The sequence below is a fragment of the Triturus cristatus genome, chromosome 1_2, assembly GCF_964204655.1.
Source record: "Triturus cristatus chromosome 1_2, aTriCri1.1, whole genome shotgun sequence".
NCBI classification, from domain to species: domain Eukaryota; kingdom Metazoa; phylum Chordata; class Amphibia; order Caudata; family Salamandridae; genus Triturus; species Triturus cristatus.
Window position 1 is genome coordinate 1,147,623,197 of NC_140580.1, and position 23,300 is coordinate 1,147,646,496.

At 49.9% G+C, this 23,300-nt stretch overlaps 1 protein-coding gene across 2 annotated transcripts in view; it reads left to right on the forward strand.

Moving 5' to 3' along the window:
- The window catches only part of SETX (senataxin), a 674,415-nt gene that overhangs the window by 200,342 nt on the left and 450,773 nt on the right, over positions 1-23,300 (forward strand). For both annotated transcript variants that reach the window (XM_085613922.1, XM_085613923.1), the window contains exon 7: positions 19,693-19,864. In XM_085613922.1, the coding sequence (XP_085470048.1) occupies positions 19,693-19,864 (172 nt within the window). The remainder of the gene's footprint in view (positions 1-19,692; positions 19,865-23,300) is intronic.

The window sequence follows — 23,300 nt, forward strand, 5'->3', positions numbered from 1 at the left end:
CTCCTCCTACCGTGGCTACGGAGGAGGGAGCCAGTTACGCAGTGGTGTTGCGTAGGACAGCCGAGGCCCTCCACCTCGACCTCCCTACAGTGGCCATCAGGACTAACCTCCTGAAAGAAGTGCTTCAGCCGACGGCAACCTCTTCAGAGCCCTTTCTGCTTTTTAATGACGCACTTTCTATCGTTCTTTTGGGTACTTGGTCCAGGCCCAACACAGGGGCTCCTGTGGACAGGAACGTGGCCCGACGCCATCGCCCGGCTCCAGGCGACCCCCTCTTTCTCTCCCAACACCCCACTCCCGAGAGCTTGGTGGTCAAAGCCTCTGCTTCCCAGTGCAAGTTCCCTTCCGCAACTCCGGTTAGGGAGTCCAAGAACCTGGAGCAGCTTGGCAAGAAGCTGTTTTCATCTGCCAGCTTAGGGCTGCGGTCTGTGAACACTGCATGCCTCTTGGGCTGTTATTCCCACTCTGTGTGGGATATGGTTGCGCAGGTGCTGCCCAACTGTCTGGAGGAGGCACGGACAGTACTCTCCCGAGCTATAGCAGCTGGGAGAGACGCAGCTAAGTTCACAATTCGTTGTGGGCTTGATACCGCCGACTCGCTGGGCAGGGCAGTTTCCATGACGGTGGCGCTTTGGCGCCACGCCTGGCTGAGGACAACTGGCTCCTCAGGGGATGTCCAGAACACTTTGATGGACATGCCCTTTGATGGCATTTGCCTTTTTAGCAATAATGTGGATAGTGCGTTGGAGCGCTTTAAGGACTCGGGGGCTATGGGCAAGTCCTTGGGCCTGTCAGCCACTCTTCCTCCTCCGCCTTCCGCTCCTTTCGTGGCCACGGAAGGAGTGCCCCAACACGTCCGTTCCAGAGCCACAGGCCTGCGCAGCAACATCATCGCAGCGGACGTGGGAACCATTGAGGCGGTTCTGGGGGCCAGCGGGTGGGTCATTCCACCTCCACCCCTGCAGCCTCCACTGCAAAGCCTTCCTAGTCCGACCTTTCAGGCCCATCAAACACCAGTGCGCCGCAGAATTCGCCATCTCCCCCACTTGCGCAATATCACATCGGACAAGTGGGTGCTGCAAATTGTCCGAAGGGGCTACTCCCTCCCCTTCGAGACTTACCCTCCAGCCATGCCACCTCAGTGCCACTGCATGTCGGGGGACCATCTTGCGCTTCTTCAGCAGGAAGTCACGGCCCTCTTGGCCAAGGGGGCCATCGAGCGCGTTCCTGGGCCAGAAGTAGGTCGTGGTTGTTATTCCCACTACTTTCTCGTCCCCAAGAAGTCTGTGTCCTTTCTTAGACCTTCAGAACGTCAATCGCTTCCTCTGGAAGGAGAAGTTCAAGATGCTCACATTTGCTCCGGTCTTTTCTGGCCTAGACCCGCAAGACTGGATGGTAGCGTTGTACTTTCAGAACACTTACTTTCATATCCCCGTCCTGCCGGCCCACCGGCGTTACCTGTGGTTCACAGTAGGGCACAAGCACTTTCAGTTCCGCGTGCTCCCTTTTGGTCTTACCAGCGCCCCTCGGGTGTTCACGAAAGTGATGGCGGCGGTCGCAGCTAATCAGCACAGATCAGGGGTTCCAGTCTTCCCCCTATCTCGACCACTGATTGTTAAAAGCGGGCTCGCCCCAGGCAGTCATCTTCCACCTCCAGACTACGGCCGACCTCCTGCATTTGCTTGTGTTCTCCATCAACGTGCCGAAGTGGCACCTGATTCCCTCTCAGAAGCTCCTCTTTATTGGAGCGGTTCTGGAATCTGCGCAGTTTTGGGTTTATCCTCCTGAGCAGCGAATCCGGGATATTCAGGCTATGATTCCGAACTTTCAGCCTCTATCCCGGGTCTCGGTCAGGATGACCCTCCGGCTACTGGGCCTGATGGCCTCCTGCATCCTGTTAGTGGATCATGTCAGATGGTGTATGCGGGCTCTGCAGTGGGACCTGAAGTTCCAGCGGGCACAGCATCAGGGCAACCTGTCCGATCACGTCCAGATCTTGGAGGGTACTGCACGACAATTGCAGTGGTGGCTCACGAATCACGATTGGGTCAGTGACAGATCCCTCTCCCTTCCCCAACCGGAACACTCAGTTGTGACGGACACGTCCCTTCTGGGATGGGGCGGCCACATGGGAGAGGCGGAGATCAGAGGACTCTGGTCTCTGGCGAAGTCCCGGCTCCATATCAACCTTCTGGAGCTTCTGCCGATCAGACTTGCACTGAAGGCATTCCTTCCCTCTGTCAAGGGGAGAGTAGTGCAGGTGTTCACAGAAAACATCACCGCCATGTGGTACTGCAACCAACAGGGTGGGGTGAGGTTATGGCCCTATGTCAAGAGGCTCTGCGCCTCTCGACTTGGCTGGAACATCAGGGCATTTCCCTGGTGGTTCAACACCTGGCAGGTTCTTTGAATGCCAGGGCGGACGACCTCAGCTGCAGGTGCATGATGGATCACGAGTGGCGTCTGAACTCGGACATGGCGCAAGGTCTCTTTCAGCAGTGTGGAGAGTATGGTTAGATCTATTTGCCACCAAAGAGAACATGCAATGTCAGCAGTTCTTTGCGTTGAAATTTCGTCGCGAGTGGAGTTGTGGTCTACTATACGTCTTTCCGCCTATACCACTTCTACCCAGAGTGCTGAAGAAAATCAAGCGTGACTGGGCCCAAATAATTCTTGTGGCTCCGGACTGGGCTCGAAGAGTATGGTATCCTGAGCTACTCAGCATGGCTATCAATCCCCCGATCCGACTGCCTCTTCGGCAGGATCTTCTGTCGCAGCAACAGGGGACGTTCCTACACCCAAACCTGTCCAGTCTCCACCTCCTTGCGTGGCGATTGAGCAGCGGCAGTTTGTGATGTAATTTTGGCAGCCAGGCGTCCCTCCACTAAGACGGTATACGCCTGCAGGTGGAATAAGTTTGTGGCGTGGTGCACAGCATAGGCTGTGGGCCCCCTTTCTGCCCCTCTTTCAGAGGTCCTTTTATTCCTCCTTTCTTTGGCCCAGCAGGGCTCTGCTCTGGGCACAATCAAGGGCTATCTCTCGGCCATTTCAGCCTTTTTACGGCTTCCAGATCAGCCTTCCCTTTTCAAGTCCCTCCTGTTCCTTTCATAATGCCTCAGTGGGACTTGAACCTGGTTCTGACATATCTGATGTGTGCTCCCTTTAAAGACAGCTTTCCTGCTGGCCATCACCTCTGCCAGTAAGTGAGCTCCAGGCTCCTTCTTCTAAACCTCCTTTTCTCTCTGTCCATCCCGACAAAGTGGTTCTAAGGACTGACGTCCGCGCGCGAGGGCGGCGTACAAGTAGCTGCCACGAAATCATCCCGGCGACCACGACGCCAACGACTGACGCGAGCCGCACGACGCCACCTTCAGACGCGCAGGGGTACTGCTGCCGAAAAACCTTCCGGATCCAGTCTTATACCTGGGGGTAATTCTAAGGTAAGGAATCTATCACTACTAATGTTTCTTATAGGTCTATCGTTACTGAAGGTAAGTCACTTGTGCAATGAGAACAATGAATAAACTGACGTTTGTATGCAGGGTTGGCACCTGCATACGGCTCATCTCTGCTGCATCCAGGGCAGAACGAAGTATCTAAGGAGCCAATGTGGCAAAACCAGAAGTATACAAAAAAGTGATGGATGGAATGCTTGAATTAACACCGTTAGTAACTCAGGGCGGCATGCCAGTCCATTGTTATTTTCACACCGTGCAATATGAGTTTGGACTTGGCTGTATGCACATCAGTCGACCCAGCCATATGCACATCAGTCGACCCAGCTCCAGTGGGAACAGTCAAGCTAGGTCAGATCCTTCCTGAACTGGAGCACAAACATCTCAGGACCGGTTAGGCACCTTATTAGGGCTCCTCAGCAAAACCTGGCGGCACACAGGAACTGTTGTTTAGCAACATCTGGATCCTGTCTGGCCCCTGTGTATATTCTAAAGGTGATGAGTCTTCTGATGGATATTTCTAACTGCATATTCCTCATGCTTAGATTAGATACCCCGGCAGTGCTTCCAAATAGGCGGCAATACTTCCGAACGGGGTGACAGGAATCCCCAATGATGTCTGGGGAGTAGATTTAAGCCAGAAAGCTTGCAGGAGTGAGCGAGCAAAATGACCTTCACTGCGCACCTGGCTTTCAAGCAGTAATGCTTGTTGAATGTGTGCTGTGATGCCCATGTTGCGGCCTGGCACATGCCTAACACAGGAACCCACCCCCTTGCTGAATGCTATTGTCGCGTCCTTAGATTTGGTGGAATTGTCCTGGAGCCCTTCACTGCAATTTTGTGGCAGGATGTAACAAATGTTTAAACACCGGACAGTCTTATCTAGACAGCGTCCTCCTATGTACTGCCTTTAACTTTTTACCATCAGCCAACTCTACGAAGAGCTTGTCTTTAACACAACACTCTTTCATGTAACATAATATGTATTTGTAAAGCACACGTTCACCCAGAAGAGCATCGTGGCGCTTAATAACAGATGTTTTTTACCCAACTTAATCATACTCACTTTATCGACCTCAAAAAGATGAAAGGCTGGGTTTAAACCTGTGACCATTTGGTCAATTACAGCCCCCTACAGTAGAGTCATTAGTCCACTAAGCCATCAGACCTGGATGTGTTCAACCTAACAGCTTAAACCTCTCTTGTGGTCAAACTAATTAAGTCTCTTCTTCTCTTTCAAGGGATGAAGTGGAGAGAAGAAAAGTCAGAGTGACTGATTGTGCTATGTGAAAAGGCAATACTAATTTAAGTAGAAAGGTGGCCTGGGCCCTCAGCACTAATTAGTCTGGAAAAATAGTGCTATACGGAGGGTGCACCTGCAGCTCAGTAACACTACATGCAGAGGTTATTACAATGCGGAACACAGTCTTAAAAGTTAATTGTGTGCACTTGAGGAACCTCTGAGCCACATTAAGGTCTCTATAAGGCATTATGAAAGGTTTTGGGAGGGAACCTATATCAGGAAACTCATCACAGCACGTTATTTGGAAAAGGAAGCTTAGTCTGGCAGACAAAAAAAGCCAAAAGAGCCAACATATAACCATTAACTCTTCCCACTGCAGAGCCTTGCTCGGCTGAAGATAAAACATATAACATATCCAAAAGTTTGCCTATAGAGGATCAAGATTATGGCCCATACACCAGGTCACAAACTTTTCCCAGAATCGAGATACCTGGGTTCAAAGGGTGTTTGGCTGCAGAGATTAAGTCCTCTACTTTCAATGGCAAATCAAAACTGTAATTTTGCAGCTGGTCTTCTGTAAGGGGAAACTGAATCGTATGGCACATGCTCCGACTCAAGAGAGCTGGGTACCACACTCTCCTGGTCAAATCGGGGGCAAACAGAATGACTTTGACCGGGTCTGTCCTGACTTTCTTCAGAACTGTAGACATGAGAGGTAATTGCAGTAATGCGTACAGAAGACCTGTGTTCTGCAGCGGAATGCATCTCTAAGGAAACTTTTTTGTGACTATTCTAGTTCACAGTAATCTTGATACTGCATTTTCTTAGCAGTAGCAGAATGATCCTGCTAGGGCATGCCCACCTTGGAGTGGAGACACCATTTGTGGTCCGTCCACTGACGTCTGCATAACTGGTCTGTTCTGGCATTCAGGGACCTTAGCCAGGTGATTATCCACCAGCAAGATTCCCTGCTGGCTCAGCTACCTCCAAAGGCGTGTGAGACCTAGGATCCCAGCGGGCCCTGTTTGTTGCCACTGGATAGTCATGTTTCCCTTGTGAACCTGCACCAGTCTCCCTTTGATGGTCAGTAGGAAGGATTCCAGTAGATTGATATTGAGCTGTACTTCGCTGAAGACCATAGACCTTTGAAATCCATGGCCACCAGGAGACCTTCTCTCCCAGAGGCCACGCATCCATCACTACTATGAGCTGTAGGTGGCCACAAGTCTGGTCAATGTCCACTTACCTCCATTGACGGTTTTCCACTGTCTGAGATGCAGATAGTATCGGACGGAATGATCCAATGCTGAACCCACTGAAAGTGAAGGTTCCAGAACAAAGACATCATGTTCTATCTGGTGCATGGGACAAGGAGGATTAATGAGGCTTGGAGCTCAAGAAGCCTCAGGCTAAGCCTTACCGAGACTCCGGATTGAGCCTGACACATAGGAATGATATCTGGAATGTCCTTGATGCGCTGGGGTGGTGCAAAGGCATTGAATACCACTGTTGCCAGGGTAGCTCCTGCAAAGTCATAGTCTGCAAAAGCGCCAGGTGGTAGGCACTTAGATTCGCTAATAGAAAATACCATAGATGTCAAGAAATTGGCTGTCTGGAGGTGGTCCGCGACGGACTGGCAGACCTGCCTTGAGCAGCCATTCAAAGTACAGCACTAGTGTCCAGCCCCACTGCGAATCGCAGGGTTGGACTGCAGGACTGTTTTTTGAAAATACGTGTCATGTAAAACTAGGGCCCTGAAATAGATGACAAGCACCTCATCCAGTCTCCTGGATCCAGAGCAGAAAGAATCTGAGCCAGAGTGAGCATTTTTAATTCATTCTTTTGCAAAAAGTTAATTTAAAGATAATAGGTCTGAGACCTCCATCTTTCTTGGGCACAAGGAAGTAGTGCATATAACACCTCCAACATTTCCCTGATTCTGGCACCCTTTAAATGAAACAATTTGCCAGAAGAATGCTGGCACACATACCTGGGAAACTGAAGATCTCTAGAGAAGGCATTCTGCCCAATCAGTCTTTTACTTGCTTGTTCTCCTGTAATGAATTGTTCTGTAGATAATGGGTATGATACCTCAACTATGCAGTATAAGGATATTGCAAGTAACTGAGGTGTTCCATGACTCTTCAGTGCAGGAAAATGCCCTTAACCATTTGTCCTTAACCGCGACACCCTGCAATTTAAAGAGCGATAGTAGAGTCAAAAACAACACATAGGAGGGGACCGGGTGCAGCCATTGGGAGAATACAAGTTCAGCTTGAACTTTGGGAGACAGGTGGAAGGCCAGTATGAAATGGAAGATAATAGAAAAATTCTACAGCCTGCGCATCAATTTGCAGAGCTGCACTCTACCTACAATAAAAGATTATGATAAACAAAAACTGCAAGTAATCCTGCATATTAATGGTCAACATGTATACAAGGGAGCAAATGCTGTTTCCCTCAGGGTCCAAAAAGACACTTGCTGGGCCTGCTATGAGGGCCTTTATTTTTTTGAGATGGCCCATTTTTAGGTCTGGTGTTTGCCAAGATCTTTTCATTTTATTCAAATGAAATACGTAATCTACTGATGGGTTTCAGCCAGCTGTCTTCATCTAGTGGTCCGTTAGTGTGTTGTTAACATCTTTGTTCCTCCCACCATCGCATACGGCACAGGAACACGGTCAGCCCACTTGAACCACTTTCTGAGTTGCAGCATTCTGCTTTTGTGCAGTGTGCACCAAATGCAAACATGAGTGCCCTTGTACCATTTTACATTGTACAAACACAAGCAAAACTAAGTCATTAGCCACGGTCAGTCCTGTTGGCTTTGTCAGTGCTTGTTATTCGTTAGTTCTGCCATTAGCCAAGTCCTTTAGAGTTTGATTTAGAAAAAGAAAAAATACATATAGATAATATACTTATTTTGCAGACTTTAAGTCTAGTATCTGCATCGATTGGTCTAGTGTAGTCATTCACATTTTGCAAGTGGTGTCCATTTCTGTATGTACTGCAACCCCTTTCCAAAATGGTCACCTATATGTGCACATCTTCACATGAGCTTCTAACGCATTAAAAAATGGCTACTCATGCGTAAGCGTGCGCTCATTTGGGTGGCAGTCCATAGTGGGCAAGTTTTCAGTTGGCTTACTTGTGACATTTCCATGGTTTCGCTGAATGTATGAATGACCTTCTACTGCCAAATGTGAGACACTTAGTCACATTGTATTGTGAGAAAAATCAAGCAATAAAATTCATGTAAAGAAATAAACATCAGCAATTATCCCCCTTTGAGCAAGGAGATTCTCTCAAAATGTAGAGAAAATACTACAAAAGCCCTGAAACCAACCAACTAACCAACTTCTCCCTTCTAAGTTGATTGCGTTGCAATCTGTTCTGGCTGGTGTCTGAGGGACTCAGCTGGGCATAGGTGTACCTACTGCTGCAGTCAGTGGTGCATCGGATTTACCATCTTGGTCTGCTGCATGCATTCTCTTGGGCTGTCCTCAGCTAAAGTTGAACTCCTCTCCCATGGGAAAGGCAAAGGGAACTTCAACTTGTTGGTAAGGTGTTGGGCCCCGGCGGTGCTGATGATCATATCCCTCTTCAGCTCACAAGTGGCTCTTTGCTGCAGACAGTGAGCCCTGAGAGGCAGCTGGCAGGCTGCTGCTTTATAACTCTAGGGCCATGTTCAAACGATGATGCTCATGGACAGTGGGCAGTCGGTGAGCTCTTCTGATTCCAGAATCGATACACCACAATGGACGATGACTGAACACACTGTCTGGCCACGAGGAAATAAGTATAAGACATCCTGTATGTCCTACCTGCCACCCCCAGTCTGCATGATGGCTGCTAAAGAGGTGGGCCGCACTGCAGCAATAAGTTGCGACCACAGTGAATTGCAGAGTGCAGTGATGTTTGGACCCGGGGGACATAACACCACCGTGTCAGCGGCATCCGAAAGAAACTATACCGGCCCAATTTCAGAGCACTAGGATGCTGGATCGGGGTTCTACGCGGGTAGAGTAGATGTCTGGAGGCCGCCTGACTCTTCTCCATTACTATGTAATAATACTGTCCGCCAGACTCATTCAAGTAAACAAGCCAGGCCTCCGCTATGATGGCTACCAGCCACCTCCTTGAGCCTGAATCCTTCCTCAAACACCGAAAACTGCTAGTGGTGGGACACAGCATGATTATAGTAAGGGCTGGAACCTGCTATTGAGTACCACTGCTCAGTAAGAGCTGCTGCAGCACCTCATCGCCCAAGTCACACTGGAGAGTAATTCATGTGCATCATATATTTTAATGTAGTCCTGCACACATTAGCAGTAAAATGCGTTTACTGATCTGCAATGCATGGCATTTGGCTGGTCTGGCCTCATTGCAATGTTTAGTAAAACTTTATTACAAAACATTAAAAAGATGACTGCTTTCATTAATTCGCGCTTGGGCGCCCTTTTTTTGTTTTTGTATGAAATAGAAAGTTTTACACAAATCTAAAACGAGCATTGGTTGGAGAAAACAGTCTTGAGTATAAGACCTATTGCCAATGTTTTTTTAGCCATATTGAATAACATCTCTGCTGCTGTGCAGCGTGCCCGAAAAAAAAAAAAAAAAAATTGGACGTGGCCGCTGTTTTATTTTGTAGTCGTGTGCATGTGTTCAACATGCATGCACACACCTGTAAAAGGACACCGCTTTAAAAAAATAAAATGCCAATCTGAGCAGGATTGCGCTTTTTCACAACATAATGTTAGCAGTCTTTAGAAAGCTCCGGGAGCCACCTAAGGGAGGTTGAAGTAACATGACCCACAGGGGAGAAGCAATATGAAGGAGAGAACACTGGCGAAAGAGAGCACCGTGGAGTGTGGAGGGGGAGAGAACACCAGGAGTGCAGGTGGTTGTAACGTGGGGGGTGAAGCACACCAGGAAGACAGCTGGAAAACACAAGCACTGTCATGCAGTATTTAAAAAGAAAAACAGTAGTTCCCTAAAAGGAAGGATAGAAGCCAGCCAGTCAAGGAGATTTGAAAGAGGCTATGTTCCATGGTTGAGACAGCACAAGATGGACAGGGTGAAACAAGGAAAGTCATTCAATAGAAATCAAGCAAATAGGAGTGACAGTAAAAGCCAACCATTGGTAAGCTGTGGGCGGGCTGCAAGGCCACTGTTTGTCTTTCACATCCAGACAACATGCACTGTCTGGTAGCTTCGAACTAAAAATCACTAATTGGCAAAACCAGTGGGCTGCCAGCCAACACAGACTTATTGGCTATGTCATTGCTTGTTACCCCAAATCCATATTACAGTCCCTTTTAAACATGTATTTAGAAGTGTGTACTGTCATGTGTGTATTGCTGCTTCACTGCCACCACTTATGTCTTTCAATACCGTTTGTAATTTATCACACCATGTATGCTTTATTTGGCTGCACCTTGATTTGTAAAAAATAACTGCTCTTATGTTTGGTTTTATGCCATATTTTGCCTCCTACCTTGCCAATTAATACTAAAAAAAATAAAATTATAAAAAGAAAGCAATTTACAGAAAAAGTTTTTTACATGCCATAGTATTTTATCACCCTGCAAGTGGAATAATTCATATGCTTCCTCCACGCAGTCTCCTCGCCCTCTCCTTTGTATTACAAGGTATTGGAAAACCACTCCCACTCTGGAAGGGTGGTGGTGTTCTTCCGGACACACTGTGGTAGCTTGGCTCGAGTGGTCAGGAATCAGGCTCCGTGCTAAGCATACGACATACCCATACAATAACCATGCGTGCATCCGTTCCAAAAACGACTCTACACCGTAAAAATTATGAAAATATCTGTTTATCTTCTTTTTCTCTTAGTTGCTGATTGGATAAATAAATAACAATCACAATATACAAACTTTTTAGATAGTGCAGGACAAATAAATACTGACTTAATGATTCAATAAATAGGGGTGATCATAAATAATGAAGGCATAAATATAAGTGCAATGCATACAGGCAATTAAATATTCTGAGGCAATAAATACTGTAAACCAATAAATATTGTGCATCAATAAATACTGTCGACCAATAAATAGGTTAAATACAATAAATACAGTGCCCCTAATAGATACTTAAAAGCTGACAGTGACACTCATAGAATCAGATCACTTTTGAATTCCTAAGGGCTGATTTAGCCCAGGCACAGCTTGTGGGGATGTGGAAGGCTTGAGGGTGTCTACTCTCTGGCTTGGACAAGGCTGAGGCCTAAACTGAGGTAGATCAAGGGGGGAATACCAGAGACCTGGCTCTCTCCCTCCACACAACCTCTCTAGATTAGTCCCAGCTCACCCCTGGCACAGTCAGGTTGGTTCCAGCACCTCCCTAGCCCCTTAGAGCAGTCTCTCAGGTCTCCACAGGGCCTTAGGCGCCCTCTACTCCACTTACTGCCCTTTTTCTGATGCTCCGACACCGCTGGAGTCGTGTCGACGCCGTGAGGCGGTTCCGGTTCGATGTCGGCGGCCTCGGCACAATGTCAGTTCCTGACGACGCCGGTAGGCGGTTCCGGATCGATGTCGGCGGCCTCGGCTCGATCTCGACCTCCAATTCGATGGCGTCGGGCAGTCTTTACTCGATGTCGACTTCGGGCGGCTCCGGTCCGATGGCGACCTCGGATTCGATGACGTCGGCCGGCCTTGACTCGATGTCGACTTCCGGCGGCTCCGGAGTGCGATCCTCACTCCCGACCTCCGGTGCTCCTCTCCTTAGGTTTCCGGCGACTCCGGAGTGCGACCTCCGGCACGATTCTCTCAGGTTCCGGCGACTCCGGAGTGCGATCCTCACTCCCGACCTCCGGTACACCTCACCTCGGTCTCCGACGACTCCGGAGGGCGGACTTCACTCCTCCGATGACGCCGCTCACTCGACCTCGGGTGACTTCCTCCTCGACCTCTGGTATTCCTCACGACCTCTGACGGCGCCCCCTCTCGACCTCTGGCGGCTCCGGGTACGACGTCCGCTTTCCAGTCGGCGCCGCTTCTCCACCTCGGGCTCCCGGTCTCAGGCTACTCGACGTCGGACTCCAGGGAAACCAGTTTCCAGGTCAGGATCTTGCTGTTCTCTGTTTCTAAGGCCTGTTCCTGCTGTCCAGGTCCTTAGGATGGTTTTTCTTGCTTCTTCCCACACAGGGCTCCAGGCTGGGCTCAGTCAGTAGGGACTAGTATCAAGGGTGGCTCACTCTTCACCAGTCAGGTGCCAACTGCCAGCTCCAACTGCCAACTCTCTGTCTTAACTCCCCAACATTCTAAACCGCCTCCAACTGTCACAGGGTTCTGGAATGTTCTGGAAGGTGCTAGCAGGTTCCAGTGGATGCTGGTGATGTCACAGGTGGCCACCATTTTGTGCTCCAGGCCCTCAGACAGAAGTTTCAGGGGTAGATAAAATGGCTCCCTGAATCTGCAGCAACACGAAAAAGTCTGGTGGTTCCCAAAAAGGAAAAATTCAAACAGGGTTTTAGGCAAAAGTGGGACAAAATAAATAATGATGAGGAGGGACCACCCAAAGGGCTGACAGGTCTAACACGCGTCCCCCCCAGCTGAAAGTGGGGAGAGCTACCCAACCCCTTGGGAGTTCTCATCACTAAGGCGGAAATACCTTGAGAGACCGTCTGCATTGGCGTGGTCCACTCCAGGCCGATGTTCCACCTGAAAGTCCATTCCCTGTAGGGAAATAGACCACCTCAACAACTTGGGATTCTCCCCCTTCATTTGCATCAGCCAACGAAGGGGTCTGTGGTCGGTCTGAACTAGGAAGTGCGAGCCAAACAGGTATGGCCGCAACTTCTTCAGAGCCCATACCACTGCAAAGGCTTCACGCTCTATTGCACTCCACTTCTGTTCCCTGGGAAGTAGTCTCCGGGATAGGAAGACCACGGGTTGATCCAGACCCTCTTCGTTGAGTTGCGATAACACTGCCCCAATGCCATGTTCTGATGCATCTGTCTGGACAATGAACTCCTTGGAAAAGTCTGGGGCCCTTAAGACCGGGGCCTCGCACATGGCTTTCTTCAATCTCTCAAAGGCTTGCTGACAAGCCTCCGTCCAGACTACCCGTCGAGGTTGTTTCTTGGACGTGAGCTCCGTGAGGGGGGCTACGATGGTACCGTATCCCTTCACGAAGCGACGGTAGTATCCCGTGAGACCCAGAAAAGCTCGGACCTCAGTCTGTGTCTTGGGGGGTTCCCAGGCCATGATGGCCTCGATCTTCGCCTGGAGGGGTTGCACCGCTCCCCTACCCACCAAGTGTCCAAGGTACACTACCGACCCCTGCCCGATCTGGCACTTGCTGGCCTTGATCGTCAATCCAGCTTGTCTCAGGGCCTGGAGAACAGCTTGCAGGTGACGCAAGTGATCCTCCCAGCTGTTACTGAAGACGGCTATGTCATCCAGATAAGCAGCAGAGAAACTCTCCATTCCGGTGAGGAACTGGTTTACCAGGCGCTGAAACGTGGCAGGTGCGTTCTTGAGCCCAAAGGGCATCACACAGAACTGGTAGTGGCCATTGGGCGTGGAGAAGGCTGACCTTTCCCTTGCTCCATCAGTCAAAGAGATCTGCCAGTACCCTGAAGTAAGGTCAAAGGTACTTAGATATTGGGCAGCTCCCAGCCGGTCAATCAATTCATCCGCCCTAGGGATCGGATGAGCATCAGTTTTGGTCACTGAATTCAGTCCCCGATAGTCCACACAGAACCTCAGTTCTGGTTGGGCACCCGGTGGTGCAGCTTTTGGTACTAACACCACCGGACTGGACCAGGGGCTGCTAGAAGGTTCGATCACTCCTAGCTCCAGCATCTTAGTGACTTCACTATGAATGCTGGCCTTCACCTTGTCTGACATCCGGTAGATCTTGGACTTCACAGGTGGGCTGTCTCCTGTGTCCACGTCATTGACGCACAGGTGAGTCCTACCCGGGACAAGGGAGAACAACGAAGAGTACTGCCCCAGGACCTGGCGACAGTCCTCCTGCTGTTCAGGAGTTAGAGATGGGGAGAGAATCACTCCCTCCACCGACCCATCCTTCTCTTGAGACGCAAACAGATCAGGGAGAGGCTCGCTTTCCACGTCCTCTCCTCCGTCCGTCACCATCATCAAGATGACTTCGGGCCTCTCGTGGTGGGGTTTGAGGCGGTTGGCATGCAGCACCCGCAGGGGCTGACGAGGGGTCTTCAGGTCCACCAAGTAGGTAGCCTTACCCTTCTTCTCCAACACCTCAAAGGGTCCTGACCAGCGATCCTGGAGGGCACTAAGCTCTCCCGGTTCGATCACCCACACCTTCTGGCCAGGCTCCAACTCCACCGGGTGAGCATTGTGGTCATACCACGCCTTCATCACTGCTTGGCTGGCTTCCAAGTTGTCAGAAGCTTGCTTCCACAACTTAGCCATTTGGCTCCGGAAGGCCAGCATGTAGCTCACCACATCCTGGGGAAGCTTTCTGGGAGTTCTTTCCCATCCGTCTCTCACCAGGTTGAGAGGTCCACGTACAGGGTGCCCCTACAGAAGCTCGAAGGGGCTGAAGCCCACTCCCTTCTGTGGCACTTCCCTGTAGGAAAAAAGTAAACAGGGTAGGAGGACGTCCCATTTCCTCCGCAGGCTTTCAGGCAGACTTCTGATCATGCCCTTCAAGGTTTTGTTAAACCTCTCCACCAGACCATTTGTCTGGGGGTGGTAAGGAGTGGTGAACCGGTATGTCACTCCACACTCCTTCCACATGGCCCGCATGTACGCTGACATGAAGTTGGTCCCCCTGTCGGACACAACTTCCTTGGGAAAACCCACTCGGGTAAAGATTCCCATCAGGGCCCTAGCCACAACAGGTGCTGTTATGGTCCTCAGAGGTATTGCCTCTGGGTACCGTGTGGCATGATCCACCAGAACCAGGATAAACCTGTGACCAGCTGATGTTGGCGGATCTAACGGACCCACAATGTCGATGCCCACCCTTTCAAAGGGGGTGCTAACGACAGGAAGTGGTTCCAGGGGAGCTTTCAGCTTCACCCCTGTTTTCCCACTGGCTTGGCAAGACACACATGTCCGGCAGTAGGTATCGGACGACACTTTCATCTGAGGCCAATAAAAGTGTGGGACAAGACGGGCGAAGGTCTTGTCTTGCCCCAGGTGTCCTGCCAATGGTATCTCGTGAGCCAACTCCAGAAGGAAGGCTCGATAACGTTGAGGGACAACCAAGGCTCGTGACGATCCATGTAGGGGTGCCTTGGGTTCACTGTAGAGGAGGCCATCCTCCCAGTAAACGCTGTAGTTCCCTTCAACGTTCCCTGCTGCCTGGGCTTCGGCCTGTCGCCTCAGCCCCTCAAGGGTAGGGCACTCCCTCTGGCCCTGGCAGAATTCCTCCCTGGACGGGCCTCCCTCCACGTGCCACTCGGCCGGGATGGGTAGGTCCTCCAGTTTGGTAACGGCCCCCACCGCAGACTCCTGGTCCACCACCTCCGGTGGCCTATCCGTCCTACGGGGTGGGGACGCCGAGGCAGGCTCCTCCTGTCCTCGGTTCTTCCCTTGACTGGCAGCTGGCTGGGCCTTTGTTCCAGGCTCCAGCCGAAATGAACTCCCTCTTCGGGTAGTCGCGGACCTTGTGCTAACACAGGCCCAGTCAGGTGTACCCAGCATCTCAGTGTGAGTCCGGTATTCCACCTCCTTCCAAGCGTTGTGCTCCATGTCATTCCCCAGCAGACAATCGACTGGCACGGCAGGGCTTACGGCAACTCGAAGTGAACCTGCAACCCCCCCCATTCAAAGGGAACCTCGGCCACTGGATAGTGGACTGTTCTGCCGTCAGCCATCGCGGCTGGGTGGAGTACATCGGGAATTACCTGCTCTGGAGACACCAGTTGGCTACGCACCATAGTCATACTGGCTCCTGTGTCTCTCAGAGCCTCCCCTCTTTGGCCGTTGATGGTGACCCACTGCCCATACTTTGCGGTATTTGCGGGCACCTGGATCTTAGGAACCATCTCCCGTTCTCCCAGGGACACTAAAGTGACACCCGCCCACTCCCTTCCCTTAGTTAAGGGCATCTCCTCCCCGAGCACTACACTAGCTACTCCGGGGGTCTTTCCTCCAGTGGGAGGGGGTGGTCGTTTCAGACACTTCGGATCTCCTTTATAGTGTCCAACGCCACCGCACTCGTAGCAATGGACAACCCTTGGCTGCTGACTCTGGCCAGGATTAGGGTTTCTGGGTGGGTTAGCCCTAGGGGTGAATCCTGTTCCCTTTCCTTGGAAGTTATTTTGGGGGCCTTTGGAGAACTCCTTTTTCTTTTCCCCTCCCTCTTTCTTCTGGGGGGCGCCCTGTCCGGCCTTTTGAGTATCCCCTCCAGTCCCCCTTGTGGACACCCGGGTACTAGCCCAAATGTCCGCCTCCTCAGCAAGCTTCCGGGGACTGGTCAGCTTGCTATCCACCAGGTGTTGCCGCAGTTCAGGGAAACATTTCTCAAGCAGGTGTTCCTTCAGTACTAGGTCAAACAACCCCTCGTAGTTCCTCACTTCACTGCCCTGAATCCAACCCTCTAGTGCCTTCTTTGCATAGTCCAGGAAGTCCACCCAATTCTGTGTGCCCAGTTTGTGACTACCCCTGAACTTCTGTCTGTACTTTTCGGGTGTTAGTCCAAACTTCCTTATGAGCGCCAGTTTCATGGTGGGGTAGTGGGTCTGCTCATCCTCCTCGAGGGCCAATAATGCATCCCTACCAGCTGGAGGCATGTACTTGTACAATCCCCCTCCCCAGTACTTCCCTGGAACCCCATGGGCCCTCAACGAGACCTCATAGGCCGCTAGCCACTTGGAGATATCGTCACCCGCCCCATAGCTAGCTACTATGTCCTTTGGCAGGTAGGGTTTAGGTTCCCTGGTGATCTCTTGGGTTTGGCTACCACCATTAGGAACAGGTTGTGCCCCGATTCTCAGGATCTGAAGATCTATTTCTTTCAGTCGTAATTCATGGGCCATCCTCTGCTCCTCCTTCTCCTTCTCCAGCCTTGCTAAGTCCCATGTGAGCTGTCTTTTCTCCCTCCGGTCTGTTAACTCCACTTCAGACAAGCCACCGCTAGAGGCACTGCTGCCCTTCCTGGAAATGGTTCTGGGCCCCGCTGACAGGTTCCCCACCTCAGGTTGGTACATCTCAGCCCCCTCGGGGTCAGGCTCTCCATCCCTGTCTTCCTCCTCAGCCTTGCTTTCCCGTCGTGCCTCCCCCCAAGCCCTTAAGCTGGTTTGGAGTGCACCCTTCTTTGCTCCTGGGGGACAGTACACCCCCTCCCGCTGGCAAAACTCCCTGAGTTGGGCCACAGTGTACGTTTCTAGATTTTCTAGTACAAACTCCATCTCGCCCACTCAGGTTAGAGGACAGGTTTTGTGCAGTAACTATGCAGGGGGGTACCTTATATAATACCTCCTCCCACCACCAGAGTAAATTTGGAAAAAACAAAAACCCACAATTAGGAAGGCCGCTTTGAGAAAACTCCCGGTGTAGGCCTATGGACTACCCACAGTTATTGTTGAGTATACGTAGGCACAGCTCTTTCCCACCACTGAACACCAATTATGTTGGAAAACCACTCCCACTCTGGAAGGGTGGTGGTGTTCTTCCGGACACACTGTGGTAGCTTGGCTCGAGTGGTCAGGAATCAGGCTCCGTGCTAAGCATACGACATACCCATACAATAACCATGCGTGCATCCGTTCCAAAAACGACTCTACACCGTAAAAATTATGAAAATATCTGTTTATCTTCTTTTTCTCTTAGTTGCTGATTGGATAAATAAATAACAATCACAATATACAAACTTTTTAGATAGTGCAGGACAAATAAATACTGACTTAATGATTCAATAAATAGGGGTGATCATAAATAATGAAGGCATAAATATAAGTGCAATGCATACAGGCAATTAAATATTCTGAGGCAATAAATACTGTAAACCAATAAATATTGTGCATCAATAAATACTGTGGACCAATAAATAGGTTAAATACAATAAATACAGTGCCCCTAATAGATACTTAAAAGCTGACAGTGACACTCATAGAATCAGATCACTTTTGAATTCCTAAGGGCTGATTTAGCCCAGGCACAGCTTGTGGGGATGTGGAAGGCTTGAGGGTGTCTACTCTCTGGCTTGGACAAGGCTGAGGCCTAAACTGAGGTAGATCAAGGGGGGAATACCAGAGACCTGGCTCTCTCCCTCCACACAACCTCTCTAGATTAGTCCCAGCTCACCCCTGGCACAGTCGGGTTGGTTCCAGCACCTCCCTAGCCCCTTAGAGCAGTCTCTCAGGTCTCCACAGGGCCTTAGGCGCCCTCTACTCCACTTACTGCCCTTTTTCTGATGCTCCGACACCGCTGGAGTCGTGTCGACGCCGTGAGGCGGTTCCGGTTCGATGTCGGCGGCCTCGGCACAATGTCAGTTCCTGACGACGCCGGTAGGCGGTTCCGGATCGATGGCGGCGGCCTCGGCTCGATCTCGACCTCCAATTCGATGGCGTCGGGCAGTCTTTACTCGATGTCGACTTCGGGCGGCTCCGGTCCGATGGCGACCTCGGATTCGATGACGTCGGCCGGCCTTGACTCGATGTCGACTTCCGGCGGCTCCGGAGTGCGATCCTCACTCCCGACCTCCGGTGCTCCTCTCCTTAGGTTTCCGGCGACTCCGGAGTGCGACCTCCACTCCCGACCTCCGGCACGATTCTCTCAGGTTCCGGCGACTCCGGAGTGCGATCCTCACTCCCGACCTCCGGTACACCTCACCTCGCTCTCCGACGACTCCGGAGGGCGGACTTCACTCCTCCGATGACGCCGCTCACTCGACCTCGGGTGACTTCCTCCTCGACCTCTGGTATTCCTCACGACCTCTGACGGCGCCCCCTCTCGACCTCTGGCGGCTCCGGGTACGACGTCCGCTTTCCAGTCGGCGCCGCTTCTCCACCTCGGGCTCCCGGTCTCAGGCTACTCGACGTCGGACTCCAGGGAAACCAGTTTCCAGGTCAGGATCTTGCTGTTCTCTGTTTCTAAGGCCTGTTCCTGCTGTCCAGGTCCTTAGGATGGTTTTTCTTGCTTCTTCCCACACAGGGCTCCAGGCTGGGCTCAGTCAGTAGGGACTAGTATCAAGGGTGGGTTTATGGACCTCACTCCAGGCACAAGTTTCCACCCCTGCTGCCTCACTCCTTCCTCCTTCAGGTTTCTGCTGCTCACTCTTCACCAGTCAGGTGCCAACTGCCAGCTCCAACTGCCAACTCTCTGTCTTAACTCCCCAACATTCTAAACCGCCTCCAACTGTCACAGGGTTCTGGAATGTTCTGGAAGGTGCTAGCAGGTTCCAGTGGATGCTGGTGATGTCACAGGTGGCCACCATTTTGTGCTCCAGGCCCTCAGACAGAAGTTTCAGGGGTAGATAAAATGGCTCCCTGAATCTGCAGCAACACGAAAAAGTCTGGTGGTTCCCAAAAAGGAAAAATTCAAACCGGGTTTTAGGCAAAAGTGGGACAAAATAAATAATGATGAGGAGGGACCACCCAAAGGGCTGACAGGTCTAACACAAGGGTACTCTAGAATCCCACGCAGTCAATGTTTCTGATGCATGTGAGAGTGTACTGTTTAATCAAGGAGTAAGTGTTGCCCCTTGGTTGGTGAATTTGATGGACGAGTAGAGATGCTGTGTTTTTTTGGTTTTTTGAAATGTTCCTTTACCTGGAACCTGTTACATACTTGATACTTTGCAATGATCTGACTCATTATTGGCGTTTGGGATTGCCTCTTCCAGTTGCACATTTGAACCTATGGTCACACCCAACTGCTTGTTATTGTAATTGGTAATATAGAAAATTCTTTATATTTTTCAGCTGAGCCTGTTGTGTAAATTCTTACAAGAAGTGAAATAAATATCATTCCGCCACCACCCAAAAGAAAGAAAACTGCTTTTCGTTTGATCTCAGAAAATGTCATGCTTCTGTTTTAGGCAGTGGAGATGATCCTTTTTGGCCTGCTCTTCACTGCTTCATGGTGATCCTGGACAGACTTGGTGCCAAGGTCTGGGGACAGCTGATTGACCCAATCCAAGCTTTCCAGACCATCATCGACAGTCGGAGCTACAAGAATGAGATTGAAAACATTCGGCACAGCGCCAGGAGGTCAGTCTATCACTCATCACTTTTAAGGTTTTGGGCTTCATAAGCATGTGCCCGAGTGGCATTGGGTGATGTAACCTGCCAGTTACCCTGTCATGATCCAGGTTTGTACTTCTGCCAAATACCATAACACTGTTTATTGGCCAACTGTATTTGAGGAATCACTAATATGATTGGTTGATCTGTCTTTTTCGGGTGATTTAACCTTGTTTGGACTTCTGACTCAGGTTATCCAAGTTTAGAACTACTGAAGTCTGTCTGCTATTAAATATAATGACCGGGCATGACTGCAAATTATATAGCAATGTAGATTGAAGCAGCTGTAAAGCAACAAAGACCTGTACTATGTGCAGTCCTTAAGAATCCACTCACTTCTAAAACTTGGTGAATGACCTGAGACATTGTCATGGCGCCACATAGGACGTAATGTTGCTTCAATTTGTCTTCGTGGAGAATCAAAGTGCTATTGGTTTTTAATATTCTCTCGATGAGCTTGGCACTGCTATAGTGACTCTTCTTAGTGGATGTACTACCAGAGTATAGTACTCCTTATAGGGATGCTCCTAGGTATTGAGAAGCTCCAAGTTGCAGTCCCTGTGCAATCCCATTTCAGAACTTAGTCCAGCTTGAATTGCTTGGATAATTTAAAGCGTACAAGAAAGCGAGACAAAACTCTGCTCCATCTTGCAACTCAAAATCAGGCGCACAAGCGCTGTCAGTCCAAGTGTCATACCTCACATGCATCTTGGTATTCACTTGGTCGTTTTCTACCCTGCAGCTAATTATGCTTTTCAAGGAAGTGATGCTTTCCCTTTTTCCGATGCTTCTGACTCCCTATTGCATGACTTTGGGCCCACTCGGCCATAAGTGGCTCCAGGTGGACGTTGCCATTGAACTCTCCCTCACACTAGCTGACCTTGTTGGACTTGTTCCAGTTCATGCTTCCTCTCCAACTATTAGTCACAGTAGTTCACTCTTTTAACATCATGGTTTCACAAAGAACAAACACTTTACTTCTGAGTTTTTATGCGATAATCATGGAATGAGAAAGTCCATTGTCCAATGACTGGACTGGCTTACAAAAAAAGAAAACAATTGTGATGCATAATATTGAAGCAATCTTAGCAGTGTGATCTCCTATCCACATAGGATGCGTGTGGAGTACAAAATGGCACTCTATACTCCCTGGGTGATTTAAGCATGCCAAAAGCATCACATATCTGGAACGAATTGATAAACATGAAAAGGAGGATCTAAAGGATATGATTTCTCTTTTTGTGTGTTCTTTCATTTTTTTCTCAGTTGCAGGCCAGAATACCTGCAACCAAGGTTCATTTTGAAAAAACAAAGGAATGTAAGTGAATGTGCTGACCTGAAAAACTAGATTGACGGGGATCTGATCATTTAATGTCCTGAAAAAGACCTCTGACCCCTAGCGACTATTCTGTCTGAAACATGTTAGCCCCCTCACCTGACGCCAAGCATATGTAATTTGTCCCACAGCGCCGCAATCTGTTTTTAACCTTACCTCTCTCTTGATATTAAGAATAACATTTCCTATTGGTGTAGGAGGTAATTTTAACAAAACTGCCTGTATAACCTTCCACACACACTCCCTCCAGTAAGAGGCATCGCTCACCTGGGGCAGAGTACCCAGGTGCAGAGCCTGATGTTTATGCCACACAACAAAATGCACCAACAGGAATGATGCTGGAGGCAAAGAGGGTTTGAGGGTTTTCAGGACAATTCCTGAGAGACTCTGGCACAGTATCTGGTTGGGTTCACTCTCTTTTGATTATATATTCATGCCATCTCGGAGCCGAGTGGACCCACTAACTTTTGCTCCTATCTCCCTTTCTTTTGTTAGTGAAGGACTAAATCATTTTATATCCTTGCAAAACCATCTCTGTAGTCCATTACTTGCTTGGTATTTTTAATTCAGTAGAAAAAAGGTCTCAATACGATTGCAACCCAGTATTCCGAGCACCATTTTGAAACCCTTTATATCCTATTTGATTTGCCCGCCAATTCCAAACCAGGCGGTGTTACCCCAAAAGTTATACCAAGGTTCCCCTAAAAAAACATTGTTTCTCAATACGGAATCTCCATTCAGTTGCATGTGACAAAAATCGGAATCACCCATAAATGCCAAATTTACTTCAGACTTCATTGTAAAGATTTAAAAATAAAAATAAAACATACATTTCTTTCTTAAAAAGAAGTATTCAAAACCCTACTCAAAAGGCTTGCAACTTGGTTCTATTTTCCTTTTTGGCACGCTTTCCACACACATTTGGTATTCTATATAGGCTTAATTTAAAAGTATAAGTTCGAGGCATATGAGCTGCAGATTACACACTATGCATAGATCGCCATCTGGTGTTGGGCCCGGATGTTTGAATTTGGTTTTGTCCTGGAAAGTCTTTGGAAGTCACAAGGTAGGTGACTCCTCCTTAGGATCATAGTGCGCATGGGCATCGGCTCCATCCTCAGATTGTTTTTTTTCGATATCGGGCTCGGATGTGTTTCTCGCGCTCCAGTTCGGAACCGTTATCGATTCCTGTTTCGACGCGCAATCCTTTACCCTTTCGACGGTATTGTCTCGATCGCGAACCCCAATCGGCGCGCATCTCTACAAGTCTTTGATTCCGGTCGTCGAAGAAGGCCTTCGGGCCGACCTGAGCCTTGGCATCTGGCTCATGGAAAGGACGCCTTTCTAAAAGTGTCCTCGATGTGGGTCGAAGTTTCCCCACACCGATCTGCATGAGGTGTGTAACCTCTGCCTCTCTCCCGAGCACGAGGCCAGAGACTGCCTAGCTTGTGCCTCTTTCTGCTCGAAGAAGACCATCCGGGATCGACTAGCTCGATGGACCATGGCTCGCTCGTCGAGTTCGATCCCCGGCAACATCTTCCAAGAGGGCGTCAATGTGCCAGAGGAGCGGGACGAAGAAGGCCTCATCAGTGCCTCCGAAGCTGATGACTCCGCTGTCGAAGAAGTGACTCCAGCTCAACAGATCGTAAGTAGAGACGTCGACCCCGACCCACTCCCTACAACAACAAAGGCTTCGGTCACACCTTCACCTTCAGGCTCAGGTGCACACCGACACACTGCTTCCCATGCCCCGCCCTCGGGCCCGGCAAAGAAGCCTACCAAGCCTTCCAGCAACTCGGGCTTGAGTCTGCCTGCCACCGGCTCCGAAGCCCAATCATCGGCACCAAAAAGAAGTCGGCCCTTTGACCCCGCTGCACCCACCCCCGCGGAGACTTCTATCACATGGTGTGGCTTTGCCCTGCGTTAGAGGTACTGGGAGTCCTTAATAGGAGAATTGACGGAGGTCTTGGGCTGGGAGGTTCCTCTGGCTCCTACACGTATTCTCTTGGGTATCACTGATGGACTGGATGGTAGCAGAGCCGAAAAGCTTTTTCTTAACATGGCCTT